Source organism: Balaenoptera borealis (genome assembly GCF_965194805.1).
Source record: "Balaenoptera borealis genome assembly, chromosome: 13".
In the NCBI taxonomy this organism is placed as follows: domain Eukaryota; kingdom Metazoa; phylum Chordata; class Mammalia; order Artiodactyla; family Balaenopteridae; genus Balaenoptera; species Balaenoptera borealis.
In genome coordinates this window covers 91,367,573-91,392,377 of record NC_138870.1, presented here as the reverse complement: position 1 = coordinate 91,392,377, position 24,805 = coordinate 91,367,573, and the positions used below count along the sequence as shown (strand labels likewise).

At 40.3% G+C, this 24,805-nt stretch overlaps 1 protein-coding gene across 1 annotated transcript; it reads left to right on the top strand.

The window, feature by feature from the left end:
- Positions 1-1,084: 1,084 nt before the first annotated feature.
- On the top strand, positions 1,085-21,789 carry RTCB (RNA 2',3'-cyclic phosphate and 5'-OH ligase). The gene is made up of 12 exons (XM_082348959.1): positions 1,085-1,317; positions 4,460-4,538; positions 5,706-5,773; positions 6,900-6,999; positions 9,099-9,255; positions 11,190-11,346; positions 12,361-12,520; positions 13,802-13,977; positions 14,479-14,667; positions 15,356-15,466; positions 16,866-16,985; positions 20,683-21,789. Exons 1-12 carry the CDS (start codon positions 1,225-1,227, stop codon positions 20,788-20,790), a joined length of 1,518 nt encoding a protein of 505 aa, XP_082205085.1. The 5' UTR covers positions 1,085-1,224; the 3' UTR covers positions 20,791-21,789.
- The last annotated feature ends 3,016 nt before the right edge of the window (positions 21,790-24,805 follow it).

Below are 24,805 nucleotides of genomic sequence, written 5' to 3'. Positions count from 1 at the left end.
GTGAACACAGGAAACTCTAAAAGTTGTATCACTTGTTTAAGTTTTAGGCTGTTTTCCCTTTCAAATTAAATGAAATGGCATTGAAGAGTACTAAACCTAGATAAATCACAGTAGGTTAAGTTAAAGCAACCAATCAATGGGGCGAAATTGGGGCAGAAGAGGAGGAAAGGGGAACCCGTATGGTTAATGTAGGAAATTAATAGAAACCACACTTTGCATTTGTGGTGCTGACAAAAATCCAGTGGGGGAATGGAAGAGAGCTGTTTACTGGAGGGCTTACCAAGTGTCATTTCATTTAATCCTCACAGCCACTCTGTGAAGAATTATGATCCCATTTTATAGATAAGGAAACAAAGGTTAAAAGAGATGAATCACACAAAGCCAGTAAACAGCAGAGGTAAAAATTCAGTCCAAGCCTTTCTGATTTCAAAGTCGCTGTTCTTTACATGAGGTAGGATTAGAAACCGAAGGCGCTTAAAGCTCACTTATTACTGTGAAGAAGCGACACTGGATAAAAGCACAATCACAGAGTACTTAGTCATCACAGAAGGCTGGACTGGGAAGCTCTGGCTATCCATAGGGACTGCCATTTACTCATCTTCGTATTGCTCGTAATATAGCAATAGATGCCCCCGTAATAGATGGCCCTGTCAGTGTTGTTGGAATAAATGATAAACTGTCACGTTTCATTCTTTGGAATGACCTTTTTTGAAAGAAAAGTTATTTAACGTGTTCACAAATTCATTCTGAAACATTACAAAATTTCCGTTGTGGTATATATTTAAACATGTTTCTCTTTCTCAGCTGCAGACATTTCTTCCCCCTCACTACTAGGGATGTAAACTCCAAGCAGACGGATTCTTTAGAACAACTGGACCTGATCCCGATTCAGTGTGTTTTTCAGTGCTGGAAAACACTTCCAAAACGAAGGATAACTAGATCATACTAAAAACTACTGTACTGCATTTAGCTTAGCTTTGGCCTAGAAAAAAATGACTAGTTAACATCCAAGAAGGTAAACGCTAGAGGACAGTCTAACAAAAAAAAAAAAAGAGCGATTGGTGCGACGAGGTTTGAGCCTCGGCGCTAGCCGTCGCCCATCCTGCCGTGGAGCTGGCCGCGCCTGCGCGTTGGGTTCCGGAAGGTGGTGTTTCGGTTAGCGGGACAACGCGGCAGCGGGTCTTCAAAGCGAAGCCGGGAGTTTTCGCCACTCTTGTCGCCGCCATGAGCCGCAGTTATAACGATGAACTGCAGTTCTTGGAAAAGGTCAATAAAAGCTGCTGGAGAATCAAGAAGGGCTTCGTGCCCAACATGCAGGTGAGGCGGGGAAGCAGGACCCGGTGCCGGGGCCTTCCCGGCTGGGGGCCCGCGGCGTGTCTCTACCCACCCGGCCCGGTTTCCTCCGAGACCTCCCGACTCCTTGCGCGCCGGGGAGACCCCCGCCCCCAGCAGAGTTCCTCCCATCCCCCAACTCCCACCCCACCCACCCCTCCCGCCTCCGGGGCTGCCCAACCTATGCCGGCCCCACCTCCCAGATGGAGAGGTCCCCGAACCGTGAGGACGAGCAAAGCGGAGTGTGTCCAGGGAATCCCAGTAAATACGAAATTGGCCTTTGCAAAGCGTCTTCACACAGAAGTCTCATGAACCATGAGAGGTGTTACGTCCCTGAGCCTTAGAGACATTAGTGGGCTTTTACTAGGTGGCACAGCCAGTCCGGGTGCAGTTGCTGGGACTGAACTGAACTCCGCTCCTCTGAGTCATGCCGGTCATTTATATAACGTTTACTGACCTGTGTTCGCTGAACCAAGTTTCTGGCATTCACTGCTCCGTGTTGGGTTTGTTTTTTTTTTAATTGACATGCGCGGGGTTTTAATACAACGATCTTGCTTCTCGTGGCAACCTAGAAAGTTCACAGGGCAGTTTTTTTTTTTTTTTTTTAATATGCTCTTCGCAGTAGGGCTTTGAGCGTGAGTCGGTTACACGGCTTCCTTTACTCACCCAGTAGAAGCTCAGCTAAGACGTGATGTCCAGTTCCCTTCTTTTTCCTCTGACAGGATGACGTATTCCCGATGGAGACTTGGGAGCCCGATACCAGAGAGTTTGAAAGCCAGGTCTCTGTATCTCTTGGGCTTCCTTGTCATTTGTGCTCATGGTCTTCCATTAAAGTGAAGAAGAAGGCATTTGTGAGGTTTTGGTGCATATGTTGTTAGACGGCTTTTGAAATCCCTTTAGGTGCCCTGCAAGTGTATTGAAGATTTGTGATCCTGCGTCTTGGTAAAAGTTCCTGATAGCCACTCCACCCTTTTACTCAATATTAAAACTTATTGAGCGCCCCCTATGAGCAAAGCACTTAGCTAGACGCTGAGCGGAGAAAAAGCCCATAGTCGCAAACCTCCCTTTTGCTCTGTTTTTTCCTTTGGCTAGTTTCTTTTTATGGAATCCGGTTCCCTGCAGGGAGTAGAAAATAAAAAACATATCATCCTAAGAAGATTGTAACACACACTGTTATGTTCTGTCAGCAGTTCTGGCTTAACTTTTGATGCACACACTGCTGCTAATTCCGCCTGGGGGCAAGTCTGATTTTTGCTAGGCAGTTCCGGTTTAACTATTTGGACAACACTTTACTACCACCCCTCGGGAATGGAGAGTTGAAATCTTGATATATTGCTCTTAAAAAGTTACTGACCTTTATGCTAGGCTTGTGTTGTATTCCCATTCTCATGAGAGTAGTGAACTTCACACTTACAATTCCCTGTCTCTCTTGGTTAATCTCCATTCCTCCTGTAAGAACCGTGTGCTGCACTAAAAATTCCTCTTTGTTCCTTAAAAATACTTCTCTCCCATCTTTATGTCATCTTTCCATTCAGCTCTTAAATGTGTTGCTGCTGCTCCAGTAATGTCTCTTGTCTTTAAAGAGCCAGCTCAGTGTTCACAAAAAATGAACAAACTGTGAAGCGCACCCCCGCCCCGGCTACCGCCTCCCTAGACTGTTGAGCCCCTTCTTCATCAGATTCTTCCGTAGTACTCTGTGCTTCTATTACAGCACTTGCCTCATTGCCCTCTACATTTTCTAGTCTGGGCTTCATGCTAGACTAGAAGTTCCACAAAATCATGATCTTGCATATTCTCTGTGTCTCCCCTACTTCCCAGTACAGTGCCTGACACATAATGAGTCCTCAGCAAATGTTTGGTGAATTAATAAATGTGGCCCTTTGGAAAATTGAGACATTTTCCGTAACTGGTATTGTTATTCATGCAGTGGTAAGATGCAGAAGTCATCTTTCTGTTAAATAAATTTCCTTGTCCAGATGATTGTTAAATCTTTGGTTCTTCAATGCTAGGCAGATCCTTCATAATATTTGATCTCTGATATTAATATTGGTGTTACATAATCATGTCTTCCATTGCCCTTTGTGTGCCTCTATTGTCAAGCTTTTTTATTCTCTTAAAATTACATAGATGGTAAAACTAAGCACACAGCTATATAGCTACCTGTTAACATTTTTTCTACTCACTGTTTACCTAAGTACAGATTTGTAAATCAGAATAGGACACAGTAAAGTGTAGTGTAGTGTGCTGTTGTCTTAGACCTAGAAAAAGTACACTTAGGTCAGATGACTGCATTTTTTTTTTTTTTTTTAAGGATTGTCTTTTTATCTATAATTAGATGGCATAACAGCATTTTACTTTTATTCTAAGCTTGTCAACACTGAAACTGTTATATTTTTAAGCGTATGTTTTTTTTGTCTTTTTTTTTTTCATACACACACACTGTATTTTATTTTTACAAGAGATAGACTGACACCAAGCATTGTACATGGATGACCACAACAAAAGCAACAATGATTGCAATTACCAAACACGAAACACACTCATATTATGTCATAATATTGACATTCAGTCCAGTAATCCTCCACTGTAACAGCTCCTTTAGTTTGCAGTGAAAATTGATTTCTATATTCTTTGCCTCTGAGTCCCTGTGGGATTTTTTTTTTTAATTCAAACAGAAAGTCACAAAAATTATAATCCTCATCAGTTCACTCAGATGACTGCATTTTTATGTTTAGGTCTGAGTTTTTGATTCATTTATTTTTTTCAAAACCTACAGATATTTTAGAAGCACAAGAATACTGAGACCTTTGGCCTTAGTGAGAGCATTGTTGGAAGACGTTTCTTTATCTCACGCATACACACAAAATATTTTACCTGTTGAACTTTTAAATATGGCCTATGAGAGTAGGAGAATAAACAAAATGATTTGTGAACATTGTAAAATACACTTTTAAGATATATTTAAAGATGGGAACATCTTGTAGGAAGTTTTCTGCTTGTTTAAGGTAGCGTGAAAGTGTTTTATAAAGAGTAAAGCAAAATAAATATTGCCTACAGTGTTTGTATTCTGTCTTGTACTTATATACATCAGGTCCATGTGATAATTCTTCCTTTTCTTTGGTACCAGGTTGAAGGAGTTTTCTATGTGAATGATGCTCTGGAAAAATTAATGTTTGAAGAATTAAGGAATGCCTGTCGAGGTGGTGGTAAGTAAATTAGAGTTTGACATGTGGCAGTACAAGTAGTGTCTACCTTGTGGCCTGAAAAATGGTAACTCAAATAATTATAATTTAAAAATACAAAAATGTTGTCAAGGAATGATCAAGACTTCAAATGAGACGAAAACCCCGTTACTTATTCGTGATCACATTGTTAGCCACCTGGCCTTTTAGAAAGCACTTGGAGCTGGATGGACCTGGTTGGTTTTGCACCTAACCTCGGACGGTAATAACAAGAGCTACCATTTATTGTGCACTTACTATGTGCCAGGCACTTTACATAGATTATCTCATGTAATTCTTAAAGTAGCTCTAAGAGGATATCTCCATTTTACAGATGTTTAAGTCAAGGCTGAGTGAAGTTAAGTCATTTTAATTTGTCCAAGGTTGCACAGTCTCTCAGTGACAGAACCAGAATTCAGATCCAGGAGTGTCTGATTACAAAGTCAGTGTACTGATTAGCCTCATTGAACTTCAGTTATCTCATCTGTAAAAGAGAGTTTATAACACCTATCTTGTAAGACTACAGGGAGGTTTAGAGATAAATATATAAAACTGTAATATAACATTCTAGTGGTGATGGTGGAATAGAAATCTAGTTTTAACCCTTTTATTTTTTTAGTCAACAAACCTAAAATAAATAAGTCTCACCGCCCCCCCCCCCAACCAGGGTGTGCTGACTTGTCTGAAATGACACACAGCCAGTGACAGAGCTGAGATTAGAACCCCAGATCCCCTGACTCTCCATCCAGTGTTTTCCCAACTCTTCCAGGTTGCCCTTCTTTGTCACTTAGAATAAAACCAGTACTTTTTTTTGGATATATATTATGAACAGTTAAAAGAACCCTTTTTTTATGTTGACAACATAAGGTATAACGATTGTGTCTCACATCTCCCTGTACAGCATTTGCAAGCAGTCCTCCATGGTATGCACAGAATACTGACAGCACGTTTGTGACTAGTCTGGTTGCCCTCACTGCCTTCCTGTGCGTGTGCTGCCGCCTTCTCCGCTTCATCGCAAACACCCTTCTATGCTTCGTTGTTTTAGCAGTCCTAACCACTACCCCTTCATTAACGCAATCTAGAAAAGTATGAATACACTTCAGCTAAAAATCAAATATGTCCTCTTTTCTAATATTAAAATTTTGTTTTCAGGTGTTGGTGGCTTCCTGCCAGCCATGAAACAAATTGGCAATGTGGCCGCCCTGCCTGGGATTGTTCATGTGAGTCTATGTTCACAGTTTTAATCACTCATATTTTTTTTTAGTCTGAAAGTTTGTTGAATGGATGAATGGCCATGCCTAACTGATAGTGGTGTCATTTAGACAGTGACCTTCAAACATCTAGAAATAACCATGGAATTTAAAGAAGTAACTGAGTTTGGGTAACATCTGTTTCTGGTTGCCTTTAGCCAGAATCTATAAGTGTTTGAGAACCTTTGAAGTAGATTTTGTTTTCTTGTTGTACACATTATTCTTATATCAGTTTACCACCAGTGAAAGTTTCACTGTGGCCTCATTCAAGAGGTTGATTGGAGAAAGATTGGCAAGAAGTGTAAGGGTTAGGACTGAGGGGAGGGACAAAGGGCAATATAGCTGTTGTGGATATGACTGGAAAAGGAGGGTGGTGGCGATGGTGGGGATAGAACTGGATGGTACAAGTGGGACCCTCACCCGAGTCTACATTCAGATTCCCCCATTAGAGGTAGATGTTAAATCCATTCGACAGACATTTTTTGAGGTCTTTATGCCGGTTTCTCTGCTGGGCACTTGGGAGGAGAAATGAAAAGACATGGCTTGTGCATTTAAGGAACTCGTAAGTGTCCAGGTGTCTGCATGTATTCCTACCATGTTTTGACCTGCATTCTTCCTGGGTCAGTATCCTTTTCTAGGCCCCAGATGTAGAAATTGTACAGTTTTCATACCATCAAATGGATTACATTTGTCTCTGATTGCTTAAACACTAAAGACCTGTGTAAATCAGGTATTTTCCTCCTGTCAGCCTGACATGACCACAGTCTGTCAATGTCTAAGAATCATCTTTAAAATGTAATAATGCGTTAAAGTTAGTATGTGGTCCTCCTATATCATGTGGTACTAAGGCTTTTTTCTCTTTTCAGTTTTCTTAGTTAATGTCAGACTTTGTAAAAAAGTTTTTCCTGCTATATTTGGCTTTATGATTAGGAATTTTTACACCTAATTTCCACCAATAGAGAAGATTTCATGAAAACAGAATCTTGATTTAGGGAAGGCTTCAGCCCCCCAGCCTATTTGAGAGTTAGTGTCAGGTCTCTCAGGCAGCCAGAGTGCCAGTGAGATAGCTGTATTTTATTTTCTAATTCTCTTTCAGCGATCCATTGGGCTTCCCGATGTCCATTCAGGTTATGGGTTTGCTATTGGGAATATGGCAGCTTTTGATATGAATGACCCTGAAGCAGTGGTATCCCCAGGTAAGGTCACTGTGCATGTCTGCTGTCAGGTGTGTAGCTTCTCTCAGAATCGTAGCCTTTCTAAAATAGAGCACGGCTGCATTTTGTGTGTGAATGTCAGCCTCACCGTATTCTATCATTTCTTTTCCCCACTTACTGAGAGAATTAATTGTGGACACTCAGAGGCTATTAAAATATCAAGTAAAGCATATACTTATTTAAAATTATTTGGGCTCCTACTGTGTGCCAGGCACTATTCAGACGTTGGCTACAAAAGAAACTGAAACACTTCCCTGGCAAATTTTGCATCTTCTTTGTGTCCCAGTTATCTCTTAGGCAAATTGGAGTTAATAATGTTACTTACTACATAGCATTATTGTGAGGATTAAATTCATTAAGCTGTGTTAAAATACTTACAACAATGCTGGACACATAGGAAGTACTTGATAAGTGTTTACTCTCATTAGCATCATTATTAGTCACTTGTAGTTGTATACTTCTTTTCTGCTGTGGTGTGCTTTCACTGAAAATGTTTCACACCGGAAGTAATATCTTTGCGTTCAGAGGCCGAAAAAAAGATGAAAGTTTGAGTTGTGTCTTGAGAGCTCTGCCTCCAGCAGCAGTGGACAAGGTCACTTCAGACAATCCTTTGCCGAGAACAATGAGAAAAGCTGCGTGAAATTTTTAAAACAGAGCCAAAAACACATCTGTTGAAACCATATAAAAACTACAGAGGCAGTAAGAACTTGTGAGGCTAAGATCTAGACGAAAAGTGCAGATACGTGAGCCCAACATTTAGCACTATTTTTCTCTTGAGGAAAAGGCAGATTTCAATCAGTAAGAACACAGATGATTTGAACAATCCTGTTACAAACTTGACACCTTGATCTCTCATATACATGTGTGGTTGTGCATGCATCCACATTACAGTGCATCCAAGAACTGTAGAGTACACATTCTTTTCAAGTGCACACAGAATGTTTACCAAAATTGACCATATACTGAACCGTAAAGCATGTCTCAAATTTCAAAGCATGGAAATCATACAGCAGCAGTTCTCAAACTTTGGGCTCAAGACCCCTTTACGTTCTTAAAATTATTGAGGGTTGATCTCAAAGGCTTTTATCAATGTTTACCTTACTGGAAATTAAAACTGAGAAAATTTAGAAACAATAATACACAAGGACATGTCTCATTACCCCTCAGAGCAAGCATGTTATCACGTCATGTAGCCTTTGGAAAACTTCAGTTTCAGTAGACAGTAGAGAGAATACATTTAAAAGGCTAATAATGTCTTAGCATTGTTATACAATTAATCGTAAAGGCCTGAAAGAATCCCTGGGTCACACCTAAGAACCACTGATATAGAAGATACTATCCTACCACAGCGGAATTAAGTTAGAAATCACTAATAACAATAAAAACTTGGGGAAAAATGAAACATGTTTATGAGTTAAGCAATATGCATTTAAATAACCCATGGGTCAAAAACAAAAAATTGTAATGGAAACTACAGAATAATTTTAACTGACGTTAATTTAAAAAATACCTGTTTAAAAATTGTGGGTTACTGTTAACGCCATACTTGGATAGAAGTATATAGCCTTCAGTGCACAAATTAGAAAAGAAGAAAGGCTGCAGTGTCAATGATCTAAGCATCCATCTCAAAAAGTTAGAAAAAGAACAACTAATTAAACCCAGAAAATGTAGAAAGGTGGAAATAATTGAGCAAGATTAATGAAACAATATACAGTGGTAAGGATCAACAAAGCCAAAAGTTGGTTCTTTGAAAAGACTAATAGAATTCATAAACCCCTGACAAGAGTGATCAAGAAAAAAAGAGAAGCACGTAATTCAAATTTTAATCTCTAGTCTAGATGTTACTTGTTGTTCATTACTGCCTCCTTGACCCACAAAGTACCTTTAGTATGTATTTACTTTAAATTTTGTTGTCATCAGACTTTACCCACAGAGAACCACTTTGTTGGCTCCTTTAAAACATAGCTATTTTTAAAAGAGTGGCTGTCTTTTAAACCCTTTATTAATAGTGGGAAACCACAAGTAACAAAGCCTAACTACCTGGTTTCGCTAATATTTGACTAACTTTTCCTATTTTGTAGGTGGTGTCGGATTTGACATCAACTGTGGTGTCCGCTTGCTAAGAACCAGTTTAGACGAAAGTGATGTCCAGCCTGTGAAGGAGCAACTTGCCCAAGCTATGTTTGACCACATTCCTGTTGGGGTGGGGTCAAAAGGCGTCATCCCAATGAATGCCAAGTAAGAACAAAAGTTGCCAGTAAAGGGAGTGAGAGATAATAATCTCATGACCCTCACGTTCATTTCCAATGTAGGACACTTCGGAGATGGGGATTGTTCAGTCACTGTTGAGGAAGTGGTAACAAATTGTTTTTTTAAGCATGAGGTCTATAACGTTCATTAGAGACATTAGTCAATTCATGTTCATCATGACAGCCTTTGACATATGGTAGAATTCATAATAGAATAATATCCACTGATGTTTACTGAGCACTTCCTGTATGCAGAGCACTGTGCTGTAGTGTAGGTGTATATCATTTTGTGTAGATAATAACCCTAATATTACTCCTTGTTCACAAGAAGGGAGACTGAAGTTTAAAGAGATAATAGTAAATAAGCTAGTAAGTAAAGTCAGGATTCAAACCAAGGATCCTTTGGCTTCAGAGGCTGTATTCTGAACCCCACTGTCCTTTGTCAGTGAACCTGTATTTATTGACAACCTTCCTTTTTGGATGATAGCACTGAGTGTGTTCTTCACCTAAGATGTTGTGTATTTCCAAAGTAGAAAATTCAGTGTAAAGCTACAGCACAGTGACCTTTTACATGGCCGTTGATGTACTGTCATAGCTCATGTAAAGCTGTGCCCCTTACACTTTGCAGAAGGGTGTGCTTAATAAGTATGTATCATTAATATCTTCTGTTTTATCTTAAAGTTCATGTGAATTTTACATTCTATTCAAATATATGTACAGACGTTAATATTAAAATGTTTTTAGCTATTACCTGTTATACAACTCCCCTTTGCCAAAAAATAAAACAAAAAAACTTGGAGTAAAATTGATACATTTGGAAGATGCTTATTCTGTGATTTTTATGTGGTCCCTGACATGCAGTCCCACTTTGAAAAGCATACCTGGAGCATCTATATAAATTCCAAGCATCTTTACAAATATTTTAGATAGGAATTTTGTCCTAATAAGTAATGTTTGAAATGGGCTGTTGTGGTGAGGGCCCATTGATCATTGTAATCTCTCCGGGTGGTATTTTGTTTTTTTTTTTTTTTTAAAGATTTATTTATTGATTGATTGATTACTATGTTGGGTCTTCGTTTCTGTGCTAGGGCTTTCTCTAGTTGCGGCAAGCGGGGGCCACTCTTCATCGCAGTGCACAGGCCTCTCACTATCGTGGCCTCTCTTGTTGCGGAGCACAGGCTCCAGACGCGCAGGCTCAGTAGTTGTGGCTCACGGGCCTAGTTGCTCCGTGGCATGTGGGATCTTCCCAGACCAGGGCTCGAACCCGTGTCCCCTGCATTAGCAGGCAGATTCTCAACCACTGCGCCACCAGGGAAGCCCTCCGGGTGGTATTTTGGAAGAGGGCTAAACCTTAGGTGAAGATCAGAGCTTTTTCCTTCTAAGGGTTTAACGTGTGTGCACCTCAGCTTCAAAGTGCAGGTGCAGTAAAGCGACGTAGTACTTCTGTGAAGGTGGGAATAGACCTTAAAATTTAACCGGTGTGGCCTGAGGACATTGAGATAGCTTTGTTTGTTAGTTGTAATTTTTCATAAGTTACTATGAAAAGTTAGTGTAGCTGTAGTAAAGTCGGTGGTAGATAATGATGTTTGATGATGGTCATAAATTTTCTGTGGCTGCTTAATCACCACCTCATAGAATTCAGGATCAGAGAGAGAAATAGGATTTGAAAAGTAGGGGCTGTGTAAACGTCAAGAACGATAATCAGCTGTAATGTGGCATTTATAATTTTAATATTCAATTACTTATGTAACTGCTTTTCCTCAAAAAACTAGAGTTGCTGAGAGCATGAACTACATCTAGCACGATGCCTGATACACAGGCAATAGTCAGTACAGGACTTTCTTTTGACCTTTGAGATGTGGTCATCTTTAGATTTTGATCTGCCTTGGCTGTGAAATGATCTGCACCTTGTTACTCACTCAGAGACTTGGAGGAGGCCTTGGAGATGGGCGTGGACTGGTCCCTGAGAGAAGGCTACGCCTGGGCGGAAGACAAGGAGCACTGTGAGGAGTACGGGAGGATGCTGCAGGCCGACCCCAACAAGGTCTCTGCCAGGGCTAAGAAGAGAGGCCTGCCCCAGGTAACACTCGCTTTGGAGGGGAAGTGTTCAGTTTTTTCATATTTTGTTTTGGTTGGGAGGAAAAAAGAAATCTGTCTTCCATGTAGTAAATGTACCCCAGCTTTTTTCACATCAAAAGGAACACAAATTTGTTTGTTTATGCTTCATTCTTAATCTTTTAAAAAGCTATCAGGAGCTTGCAGATGTTCATAAAATAAAACAAGATATCATGAATTAGAAGTGGATGGGAGGAAAATGGGATATGATTATAAGGCTTAAAATGTATACCAAAATTGCATATGTACAAACTTTGACAATCTACAGATTTGGCTGAAAGTTTTCTAGCATCCAAGATGACAACAGACACCTTGTCGGTTCATGGTGTCCATGAGATAAAAATATACCAGATGTTTGAAATTTACAGCAAATTGTGATGGCTTTGCCACTAAATTCACTGTGACCTTGGGCAAGTCTCTTTCGCCTGTCTGGGTCTCATTTTCTCATCCGAAAATTGAGATAGTTAAAACTAGGCAGTCTCTAAGACTGTTCCAACACTGCCATTCTTTGGGTCCGTAAAGCATCTGTTAGCTCCAGTTATGGGATGTATTCTTCCAGTGATGGATAGTGGTAGGTGTCAGTGAACTCACAGATATTGCAAAAATCATTTGAACTTGGACTTTGTGTAAGAGTCAACATTCACCAGAGTTCACCCCAAAATTTGACCCTTCTCTCCATGATGTTTAAATTGTCCTGTGAGCCATTTGGTGGTTCGAGTTTTCGTTTATGATGCTTTTAATGTGCTGTACCTCAAGCAGATAATGATATAATAAACCAGGAACTGGTCTACGTTATTTTAGTTGTGTGGGATATTACTTTAAATGAATGAAGCATTTCTAAGCTTAGAAGTTCTTTTGTTACACTATTTGTGTGGTTATCTTTTTGTTTTTATTGGGTTTTTCTTACCTATTTGCTTTGCAAATGAATTTTTTCAAACCTGAATAGCAGCTATTTTATCAGACATTCTCACATTTGCAGTTGGGGACTCTGGGAGCAGGCAACCACTATGCAGAAATCCAGGTTGTGGATGAGATTTTCAATGAGTATGCCGCTAAGAAAATGGGTATCGACCATAAGGGACAGGTGTGTGTGATGATCCACAGTGGAAGCAGAGGCTTGGGCCACCAAGTAGCCACAGGTACATTCTGGACCTAATTTTTGGCTTGGTGCTAAAATGTACATTTTGTGGGGAGCCACATAGAGATTAAAGGGAGAAAGTGCTGGAACTGTACTGTGCAGGTTTTTACCCTGGTTTTCCTAACTAGCAGAAATTAACTTCACTGGGCCTTAACTTACTTGTCTGAAAAAAATGGGAATAATAATTATTTCATATGGTGTTGTCAGAGGCTCCAGTTACCATATTTACTCTTACAGGTTACTATTACTGTCTGGCCAAGAAAGAGCAATAAAGACTTTAAATTGTAGAGTTTATGATATATGCTGGAATATGTCTTAGACACCTACCTGTACTGCAAGATTAGGTGTTACAGTGGATTCAGAGATGAAATAGCAAGGGCTCCGCCCTCAAATTGTCTCATGCGAGAGATGTCATGTTCATTAAGAAGAAAAAGTAAAGACAGAAGGTATAGTAATTGATAAAATACTATGGAAGAGACAAAATAAAGTGTTTAGGGAAAAGATTTTAGAGATGACTTCATGGACACATAACATATGCAGTTTGAACAATCACACACGCAGAACATTCATGACCGGAAGACAGTGTGAACAAAAGCAGGAGGCAGGGAAATAGTAGAAAGGTCACTTTGGACCGTTTGTACGATGAGTGAAAGGATTTATGAATATAGAAAAAGTTATATAGACACATGGAAATTACTGTAAACTCTAAATTGCAATTATGGTTCATCCTTGTTATGTACATTTCGTTCTATGGGAATCTAATAATTTGTGCCAGCCTGGCCTGTTAGAATATTTTGTCTAGCAAATATATGGAGCATTGACTAGTATTTCTGAACTTTTACTGAGTTCTGCTCTACACTTTATCATGGATTTGATTTGCATGCAGAAGGTCTAGCAACTTGTCTCCAGTTCTTTTAGGTTAAGTCACTAAAAATTATTTTTAAAAACCATGATGGCAATGAAACGTATTTTATTACTTCTCATTCATGCACATGCCAGGAAAGGAGTAACTCAGACCACCTTCCATTCCCCTTGCAAGTCCTGGAGGGCAGGTGTTCTCTTTGGAGCCCGCATATATTGTGTCACATAGCTCTGACAGAAGATTCTCAGTAAATATATCTTGACCAATAAATATATGAGCTCAGAAACACTTTAAAGGGAAAATTGTATTTTACTTGTTTCTTTGTAGAATGGTTTTGAATGTAGCCCACCTTTCTGCAATAAATCTGAATTATAAAGGGAAAGCTGGCTGGTTTGGACTTGTTGCTCTCTCTCCTTTCAGATGCGCTGGTAGCTATGGAAAAAGCCATGAAGAGAGACAAGATTATAGTCAATGACCGTCAGTTGGCTTGTGCTCGAATCGCTTCCGCAGAGGGTCAGGACTACCTGAAGGGAATGGCAGCGGCTGGGAACTATGCCTGGGTCAACCGCTCTTCCATGACCTTCTTAACCCGTCAGGTACAGTTGAGGTTGCTTGTCTGTTCCCAGTTATACACGATGAAGTTAAGTAATTTAAAACATAGTGTATTCAAATCAAAGCCTGTAGAATTTGGTTTTGGAAATGTATGTAATAGATATTCAAAATATTGGCAAAGTGTCCAAGCTTTTGGTGTGTCCTTAAGCTAACTCAGCAGGGTATCAGGAGAGGGGAGAAGAGAAGCCAGAATTATTCCTGGAATTTGCCTTGAGCAGCGGAGAGGGTAGAAGTGCCGTTCACTGAGATTCAGAAGGCTGAAGAAGAAGCACCTCTGACAGGTTCCGTCAAGACTAGTTGGAATTTATGGAGTGGAGTTTGCTCTGTGGTCTAAAGACAGTTTTTGTCCTTTACGTGAAAATTAATAATTCTGCTATTTTTGAACTCTTAAATCCCTCACTCCCTTCCAACAGACCTTCCAAAATCAATAAGATAAGTTCTGAAGAGCTGGTTCTGCCACTTTTAACGTAAGCTTTTTCCCTTAGGCTTTTGCCAAGGTCTTCAACACAACCCCTGATGACTTGGACCTACATGTGATCTATGATGTTTCTCACAATATTGCCAAAGTAGAACAGCATGTGGTGGATGGAAAGGAACGGACTCTGTTAGTACACAGGAAGGGATCCACCCGAGCTTTCCCTCCTCACCATCCCCTCATTGCGGTTGATTACCAAGTACGTACTGAGCCATTTGTGGTTTTAAGCAGTGGGGGCATGACTTAGACAGTTCTAAATACGTAAGAATTTAAACAGGAAAGCAGCAATTGTGAAAAGAAAACAGTCTGTCATCCATGAGAACAGTGATTTCCAGTCTTCTCTGAAACATGACTCCCCCCATCATCTGTGCTTGCAGTGTGCTGTAATGCTGCATGGAGACTATTCTACTCCATTAAGATGCACTAAGATTATCTTTTTAAGGCCTTTGAATGATTAGAAGACAGGATTAAGATTAAACTCAGTCTGTTTCATTCCTCTTATCCTTTTGGTGTCTGGCTGTGATAGAGTTAGAAAGACCCTTAACCTACCATTTCACAGATGAGGAAACAAGCCTGAGAGGGCAGATGCCTTGCTCAGGATGGTTCTTCCTAAAAACACTTCACTACACATTTGAGTTTTGCTTTGCTCTTACCTTAAGCCTGTCTTCTGCTGCCTTCCTGGTCCTCACATTTTTCCTCCCATCCTCTTCCCTTCCCTCTCAACTATCAAAGAATCAAAATAATATCTTAATATAGTTGTGAGAACAGTGCATTTAAAGGCCCTGGTTTCTCCACAGTCCTCCAATGCAAGAGGAAATTTAAATCTCAGACATAGAAAGCTCATGCTTTTCTAAATTGTAACATGTTTGATTTGTGTGCTTCCTCAGCTCACTGGACAACCAGTGCTCATTGGCGGCACCATGGGAACCTGTAGCTATGTTCTCACTGGCACTGAGCAGGGCATGACCGAGACCTTTGGAACAACTTGTCATGGAGCGGTGAGTTATGAAAACAGAAACTTACTTAGAAATGTTCTCTTCAATGTAGTCATTGTTTTGCATTTTGACAGGTAAATGTACTTGGTTGAGCGTTAACAAAGTTGAGGTTTGGGTTTGTCTTGTCTTCTACCTGAATTTATCCCCGTAATATATACTGTCTAGTGAACTAACTGAGGTCACCAAGTATCTCGACCTTAGTGGGGTCATTGTACGGCCAGGGACTGTTCCTCAACTCTGTGAGTCCACAAAATCCAGATTGAGAAGTTGTCACACTAGCATAACTGATAAAACTTTACCTGATGCAAATTTACATCACAGTGTATCTCAGTGATTCACAGACCTAGCCATTAGCATAATTTGTTCCTTACTGGGTGGGTGCACTCGAGATTTGGAGGATATGCCCCATTTTGCAAATCAGGACCCATGTGTAGACTGCACACCTATTTCAATATATTGCCTCTTCTAAGCCAGGGGTTGGTAGACTTTCTATAAAGCACCAGACAGTAAATATTTTAGGCTTTTGGGGCTGTAAGATCTCTGTAGCAGCTATTCTATTGTGCCATTTTAGTAGAAAAGTAGCCGTAGACAATACATAAACAAAGAGGTATTGCTGTGTGCTAATAAAACTGTATTTACAAAAACAGGTAGTAGGCCAGATTTGGCCCACAAACCAGTTTTCCAACTGCTCTTCTAAGCCATCAGAGTTCTTAGCTGGTGATGGAGTGGAAAATAGAAACTGTCTATGATATCTTCTCAGTAGGACAGACCCTCACATATATATTAACCCTACGTTTTTTCCTCTGATCCTTTCTCATTTCCAGTTGCCTCCCAACTCCTAACTTTAACCCAGTGATCAAAACCATCTCCCCACACACATTAGCAGTGTCTCAGGGCATTTTCTGTTGTCGCAGTGGGGGAGGGGAATTGTGCTGTTGGCATCTAGTGGGTAGAGGCCAAGGATGCCGCTCAGCATCTTATAACGTGGGGACAGTCCCCACAGCAGCTCCCTCATCCGAGATGTCAGCAAGTGCTAAGGTGGAGAAACTGTTTTAAACCACAAAGAGCACAAAGTTTTTGTGATGATAGACATACTGATTACAATTTTAAATTAACATATTTGTATGTAATTGATAATTAATAGTGATTAGATACACAAAACTAAGTCTTTAAATGCTAAATGCTTTGTAGATGTAAATTTGTCTTCCAAAAGGATGAGTCTTACAACAAAAAGCACATTACGGGGTTGATTAAATAGAAAAAGACTCTCTTATTTCTTTTTTTAGTTTAAAAAGAAGTCAAGGAAAAGGCATATGATCCTAAGGGTTTAAATAATTGCTGGGATTGAACATAAATTGGAGCTCAGAATTTATAAATGAAGTTCATTCCTTTCCCAATCTAGGGCCGTGCACTGTCCCGAGCAAAGTCAAGGCGTAATTTAGATTTCCAAGATGTCCTAGACAAATTGGCAGACATGGGAATTGCAATCCGTGTTGCCTCACCCAAGCTGGTTATGGAAGAGGTAAGTGAAATTTTGATAAGTATTCAGCATAAAACTGTTTATAATTTATGCCAGTACACGGAGACAGCAATTTTTAGTATTGCTAATAGAAATGTTTTTTTAAAAAATAACCTCAGTTACAGTCTATCATTGTTTTCTCTTTTGTTTGGAGGTTAATAATGAGCTGGGTCCATAAGAATGATTTTTACCATTCATGTATAGTCTTTGTCTACATATTAAAAGCTTTAAACTTAGTTTGAGCTGACTCATCTTAACCTTTCTTTTGCACAACTGTATACTTAACAGTTAAATTTGAAAGCAAATTTGAAAAGGTAGGGGGGAAATGATTGAGAAAATGGGTTTTTTTGATTCATAAGGGAGCAAAGATTTTGTTTAAATTACATGTATGTATATGTACACATATGTACATATTTAAATTAGAAGCAACATAACTTCCTTTTAAAAGTTTAAGAGAAAAGAAAAATTGTCATCCAAAAATTCTGTGCCTTGACATAACTATTACCTCCTTTTTTAAGATGCTTATTGCCATTTTTTCCCTAAATGCTTTTTTAAACTGGTTATAATCATAGTTTACAAACATTTTATAGTCCTTTTTTAAATTTAACACATTATTGTGATATTGTTTACGTCATTTTTTAACGATTGAGAAATATTCTACTAGCTAAGTACTAAGTTTCTGCCCATAGTGGATATTCAAGTAGTTTCCACATCTTTGCTACTCTAAATTAAGTTGTACTGTGAGTCTTCATGCATGAAGCTTTCCTCCAGATGTTTTAATGATTAGAGTGAAATCTCAAAAGCAGAATTACTGAGTTAAAGAGTATGACAAAGCTTTATTTTTTTACAACTTAATTTTTCACCTGATTTTAATTAAGAGGTTTTAGAAAATACAAATAAAGAAACATCTAGAATTCCACCAACCAGAGATAACCACTATTAACATTTGGTATACTTTTTACTTGCACATTTTATATATGATTTTTTTCACTCATCCAGCTAATACTTATTAAACATCTGCTATAGTTAGGAACTGTTCTAGGTGCTAGGGATATTGCAGTGAACAAAACAAACATAAATCCTTTCCTGTGAAACTTACCAAATAGTAAAATGTAGTGTGTAGAGTGATGGTAAGTGCTACAAAGTAAAAATGGGAAGGGGGATAGGGACAGACTGGGAGTGGGTGCAGTTTTAGATAGGGTGTAGTGAGGTGGTATTTGAGTGAAGACCTGAGAGGGGTAAGGGAACAGGCTATGTGGGTATCTAGGGGTAAGCTTTCCAGGCAGGGAGGATGGCAAGTGCAGAAACTCAGGCCAGATCATACTTGGAGGTTCAAGAAACGGTGTGGAGGCCAGTGTGACTGGAGTGAGCAAGGGGGAGAGGAGATTAGAGAGGTAGGGGTGCCAGATCGTGTGAGTCCTCGTTTTTTCCTTTACAAATGGAGTTTTGCTCTTCCTCTGAGTGAGGTGAGGGGAAGACTTGGGAGAATTTTGAGCAGAAGAATAACATGATCTAACTGATGTGTTTGCATGCGGTTGAGAAGAATCTAGAAGAGAAATCGATGATGCAGGAAAGAGTGGGGAATTACTAGAGAAGTGTCCTTGAGTAGATGAAAGGAGGTGGGATCTGGTGGGGTTGGTCTTTGCTAGGAGCTTAGGTAATTCATCCTTAATAAAAGGAGAGAAGGTACAGATGCTGATAGTCAGGGAAGATATGGTAAGAGACTTTATGGAGATGCTGTTCTGGTTGTTTCTGTTTTTTCAGTGTAATAGGAAGTAGGGCCAGCAACTGAGAGTGAGGATGCAGGAGAAGGTATAAAATCATCATCTAAGAAAGTGATTGGCCTAGTGAAATTTTGGGTGATTGCCAGCAGCGTCAAGGGCCCACTTGAGCTTAAATTCAGTGGTTGGGTGTTTTTCAGCTACATCCAACTGTATAGGTGCAGGCATAGATGTGCAAATAGATGTTCAGTTTCCTTTAACCAGGGTTGCAAGTACAGCACAGTAAAGGAGAAGCAAGGTTGTTGAAGGGTGTTGCAAAGGGATTGTGGGTCTTGTGGGGTTAAAGGATTGTTGGAGGTGGAAACCTAGGCTGTTTGGGATGCTGGGAGCTGAGACTGTGGAGGAGTTGTAATCATTGGTAATGAAGAGTTCTGGGGGATGACTCTGGGAGTGAATGGCTGAGGTAAGCATTGAAGGAGTGGGAATCAAGAAACTAGGAAGGCAAGTTACTGAAAGAATCCTCTTCCTGGATATTGAAATCGTTCTGAATTATAGCAGGAGAGGGTGAGGGTGACCCAGGAGCTAGAAAACTTCAAGTAACAATGGGGATCAGACTCTAGCAGATGATTGCAGCAAGAAGAGTAGTGGGTGGTATAAATGGTGACTGCAACATTCAAAACTGGGAGAAAGGAGGGAGAATGGTCTGGAAGGAACCATGAAGAGCAAGGACACCTGTCCCACCTCTCAACCTAATGGCATGACCCAGTTTGGGAGAGAAAACAGCTACCACTTCAGAAAGTTGGAAGCAGAAGTAGTATCCTCAGCGGAGGTCCATGTTTCAGCAAGAACAAGAAAGTGAAGGGAATGTTTAAAGAAGAAAGGAAGAAGTTCTTTGCCTTTGACTCAGTGGAAGGAGTTCAGAGGCCACAGTGGAAATGTTTCAGAAACTGGAAAGGAATAGGAGATGGGCTAGAAAGGGGTGTGTACAGAGCCCCACGGGAATCAGTCTGAGAGACCTAAGCTTGCTGTGTTGACGTGAATGGAGATAAAGGGTGTGTGTGGTGAGATTTGTTCTAATGGTGGCAAGACAGAAGGAAGGGGGGAGGTCTTACTAGAAACTCACAGAAATAAATTGTATGTGTATGTATGTATACCCATGTATGCATACACATATATAGTGTTATATACATGAATGTAATAACCTTTCCTTATTGTGAAGGTAATACATGGTCATTCCAGGAATTTTGACAACTGTAGAAATATATAATGAAAGAAAATCAAGGCGGCTTCCCTGGTGGCGCAGTGGTTGAGAATCTGCCTGCCAATGCAGGGGACACGGGTTCGAGCCCTGGTCTGGGAAGATCCCACATGCCGCGGAGCAACTGGGCCCGTGAGCCACAATTACTGAGCCTGCGCGTCTGGAGCCTGTGCTCCGCAACAGGAGAGGCTGCGATAATGAGAGGCCCGCACACCGCGATGAAGAGCGGCCCCCACTTGCCGCAACTAGAGAAAGCCCTCGCAGAGAAACGAAGACCCAACACAGCCATAAATAAATAAAGAAAGAAAGAAAAGTTTAAAAAAAAAAAAAAGAAAAGAAAATCAAAATTGCCAGTAACTCCACCATCCAAAGACAGTTACCACTAACAGGATGATTTGGTACATTTCCTTCCAGTTGGGTGTTAGTGTATATGCTTTATTCAATTACATTTACTGCTTTTCCTACTTATACAAGTGATATATGTTCTTTGGGGAAATTTAGAGAAATACAGAAAAAATATAAAACGAGATGAGAGTGTCATCTTACTACTGCCTTCCCAACACTGAGCTTAAGCATCTTTTAAACCTTTGCCTATTTGATAGGCAGAAAAAAGAAAAAACAAAACCAACTCAGTACTGTTTGAATGTGCATTTTTTAAATTACAAGTGAAGATTAATGCTTTTCAAGATTCCATTTTAAGTCGACTTTTCCTCCCCTGCAGGCACCTGAGTCCTATAAGAATGTAACTGATGTGGTGAACACCTGCCATGATGCCGGAATCAGCAAGAAGGCCATTAAACTGAGACCGATTGCTGTTATCAAAGGATAGAACCCTGACCGCAGCCACCGGACACCGCTGACCCTCACTGAAGTGGACGTAGACTGAAACGCTTTTCAGACGTCAGACTCGAGACCTGACAGGTTCCAGGGTGTGTAGGTGTAGCTGCCTGTTCCAGAATGGCTGGCGGGGAGGCTCCTGATTCAGGAGCCCATGTTGTAAACTTTCCTTCTGGGAGGAGTCACAATGCCTCCATTTGGAAAGGGATGTATATGCTTCCTCCCTGATTATCCCACAGGTTTTTAGGAAAATCTGTTAGGGGGTGGGGATAAGTCAAGAAACTGCCTTACTTAGTCATACAAGTCTTTAATCATCAGAATGAAGTTCTTTACACCAACGTCTGTTTCCAGCCTGAGAGGTGTCATGAAGAACATTGTATTAAATAGGAAGGTTTTGGAATGTTTCTTTTTGCCCTCTGTCAGTTTGTCCATTTAGCCACTCATATACCCCCTTCCCCTGCACTGAGCAAAACCCTAAATACCATTCTTACTTGGAGCATATAAAAGGGTCATAGCAAGATGTTAGATGGATAATGAGACACGTTATGGAGGGGTTATGTGTGGAGGTGTAGGGATAGGGACCCAAAAGAGAAAGTAATTCAGCGTAGACTTGCTACCTTTGTCATTCTAACTATAAGGCAGACTTTTGACTTCCCTATAAAAATGGAATCAGCTGGTATCTTTAATTAGGCCTAGTCTGGCAGACTTTTCTTGAATAATAACTTGCACAGCAGCAGCAGAGAACCCTCACATAATACAGATATCTTTACATTTATGATCAAACTATTATAAAAGCATCAAATGGCCGCAGCTATGATGTTAGTGGTTACTGTGTGTTGACAGGTTGGCTAGTCCTTGTGCCACCTATTCAGATTAGGTATTATATACTGTGACACCCAAAGATGTTAACCTTATAGGTTACTAAGGCCATAGTTGAGTCTAAACAGCCAGTAAAATAGAAGAATCTAATAAAGTTGTAACATGTTGTTTATATTTTGTGCTTAATGTTTTATGGCTTAGGATAATTAGTATTTTTTCTTGATTCACTTTGGACAGTGTTTCTGTTTTCTGATTTTCTCCCTGGTTGCTTTCAGCGATGCGCCCTAAAAGATATTCTTTTCTAACACTTATCTCTCAACTTATAATAAAACCCCCCCATTGGAGTGTCTTCCAAATGCTGTTTGGAAGGCTAGAGAAAAGCAGACTTCCTCTGAAAAATGTATGATATGAAATAGCATGTCTTGACTCTTGAGCACTCGGTAACTTTAATGGTTTTGATGGTAGAGTTTGAAAGTTATCAGTAAGTTAGTAATCGTAATGCAATAATTATGCATTAGTTATGCCTCCAGATTGGACCAGCAACTGGTGTACACAGATGACTTAAGGATGCAGGTTACCTGTGAATGCTGGAGGGCATTTAAAGATGAGAAACAGGCTTCTGGCAAGTGCTAGATTCTCTAGAGATGAGGCAACACTGAGTGTCTGAGTGGACGCCCTCTAACTGGGCTTTCCCAGTGACGTTGTTTGAAACTGATTCATAGCAAAGTCCTCTCCCAAAACTAACTGATGGCAGTGCAAGAAATACTGCAGATCATCTTAAATATGTATGTTACGTTCTATTGGATGCTTTGAAAGTCACTCTTTGGGAAGGGAAGAGGGGAGCAGGTGAGGAGGAGAAGAAGGGAAGAGGGGAGCAGGAGAGGAGGAGAGATAGAGAAGGATGGTTTGTGCCATGGCATTTCTGTATTATAAGCTTTTCTTATATGTAGCATTTCTGCCAAACTTGACCCTATTAATGACCTTGGAAAGCAATGGTTAATATTTTGAGTTCAAAAAGAAAACTACAAACATTGTTTTCCTTGTTCTAAAGATGTTATTTTCCCATTTGAGGCAAAAAGCCACTTAAAAGTGAATGTTCAAATGAAGCTGATGTAACGGACTGTTTTTATTGCCCTGAGTAAAAGAACCCCATACCTGGGCACATGGACGCAGCTGGGAAAGCCCTTTGATAAGGCACTGTCTGGTTTTCTCAGGCATGAAGATGAGTCTTCTTACTATGCACATATTGGTCCCTTTTTCAGGCCTCTAAAGTCAGTAGGTTTATCATTAATATTTTCAAAAGCACTGCCATTCACACATTGATGATGGGCTGTATCATTCCTATCATCAGCATATGGTTGGGAAAACCAGTTCATGAGATATAAACAAAATATGAACATTCACTAATTTTCTAATTTTGTGAATATTTTGTGGAGCAACAACGAACTGAAGATTCAGGAACTGAAGTTTTTTTTAGGTTTTCCTATTTTGTTCTGCGTAAGACTGCTTTTTTCCCCTCATGTTCATTTTAAAGTTTCTTTCTCCTATTTCTGAAAATTGCTTTTAAGCATCACCTATATTGCTGAAGTGTTTGCATCTCTGTGCCTGCTATTCCAATACACAACTCACATAGCCTCTCTGTCTGTACTTTTCACCTGTGTCCTTATTGTTACATCTGCTCCATTGCTTGACTATGTGGGATTTTCATGTTGTCCAGAGAGCATGATTTGGGTCCATCTGGACCAGTTGAGTTCGAAGATGCTGTTAATTATTAATCAAGCACCTTGGAGTATGCAAAGTTGTTATGATAGATTCTGATCTTTAAAAGATCTTGCTTTAAAACTAATATCTGAAACACCAGTGATCCGAAGAGAAGATAATGTTATAAGGGGAACATGTCATAGAGAACTGAGTGGTGATTGAAGTTGTACCTTGCAGACAGACATGTTGTAAATGAACAAAGTGCCAAGCATATAGTAGGTGCTTAACACATTAAAAATCACCATTCCTGCTTTGCAGTTTACCCAACATTTTTACATATGGTTTTAGTCCTTAATAAATGAGGGAGGACTGACAGGCAGGGTCGACGCCCCTACTCAGCCTTGAAGCAGTTACAGAAGACTGACCGTTGCCCCTCTGCTTCCCATAAGAATGTGGGAGTAAAATCTCTGAGGGGGGGATGAAACAGGAGGGGAGGGGTCAAGGCACAACCTTTAAAAGAATGACATAGCCATAGGACATGACAAAAACTAGTTAGAACCAACTAGATCCAAGATGGCGGAAGATTCAACTTCCAGTGGACCTTGAGCCTCATTATATGCTCATTGTAATACATTAGCATATGCTAAATGACATGACACCCACAGGTGCCATGACAGTTCCTAGGCCGACCATCAAAGTCAAAAAGTGAGTGGTGCCCCAATTTCTGGAAATCTCTGCCCCTTCTCCAAAATAGTTGGAATAATCCTCCCACTCATTAGCCTATGAAATTACCCAACCCATAAAAACTAACAACCCCATATTCCAGGGCCTCTCGCCTTTTGAGACGAACTGCATTCTGTATGTGGAATGTGTATCTCTAAATAAGTTCACTTCTTATCTAAAAGGAGGGAGGGAGGATTGTGTGAGCCATTCACTGGAATTTAATGAAGTTGGCAAGATAGGTATTATCGCATCATTACAAATTAGAATGTAGCCTCAAAGATCAAGCAGCTTGGGGACTTCCCTGGTGGTGCAGTGGTTAAGAATCCGCCTGCCAATGCAGGGGACACGGGTTTGATCCCTGGTCCAGGAAGAGCCCACATGCCATGGAGCAACTAAGTCCATGCGCCACAGCTACTGAGCCCGTGTGCCACAACTACTGAAGCCTGCATGACTAGAGCCAGTGCTCTGCAACAAGAGAAGCCATCACAATGAGAAGCCCACACACTGCAACAAAGAGTAGCCCCCGCTCGCCGTAACTAGAGAGGACCCAACCCAGCCAAAAATAAATAAAACTTTAAAAAAATCAAACAGCTTGCCCAAGGGCACCAACTAATGACAAAGCCAGGCATAGAGAGCCAGGTGTTTTGACTCCCATGTTTAATTTTTTTTCTTTTTTTTTTTTTTAATTTCTGGCCACACCACGCAGCATGTGAGATCTTAGTTCCCCAACCAGGGATCAAACCCGTGCCCCCTGCGGTGGAAAT

Excerpts from the sequence above, each read along its gene's own strand:
- RTCB (XM_082348959.1), top strand. The coding sequence starts at position 1,225 with ATGAGCCGCAGTTATAACGATGAACTGCAGTTCTTGGAAAAGGTCAAT. Across the intron at positions 1,318-4,459 it reads GCTTCGTGCCCAACATGCAG|GTTGAAGGAGTTTTCTATGT; the intron begins GTGAGGCGGGGA and ends CTTTGGTACCAG. Across the intron at positions 11,347-12,360 it reads AGAAGAGAGGCCTGCCCCAG|TTGGGGACTCTGGGAGCAGG; the intron begins GTAACACTCGCT and ends TCACATTTGCAG.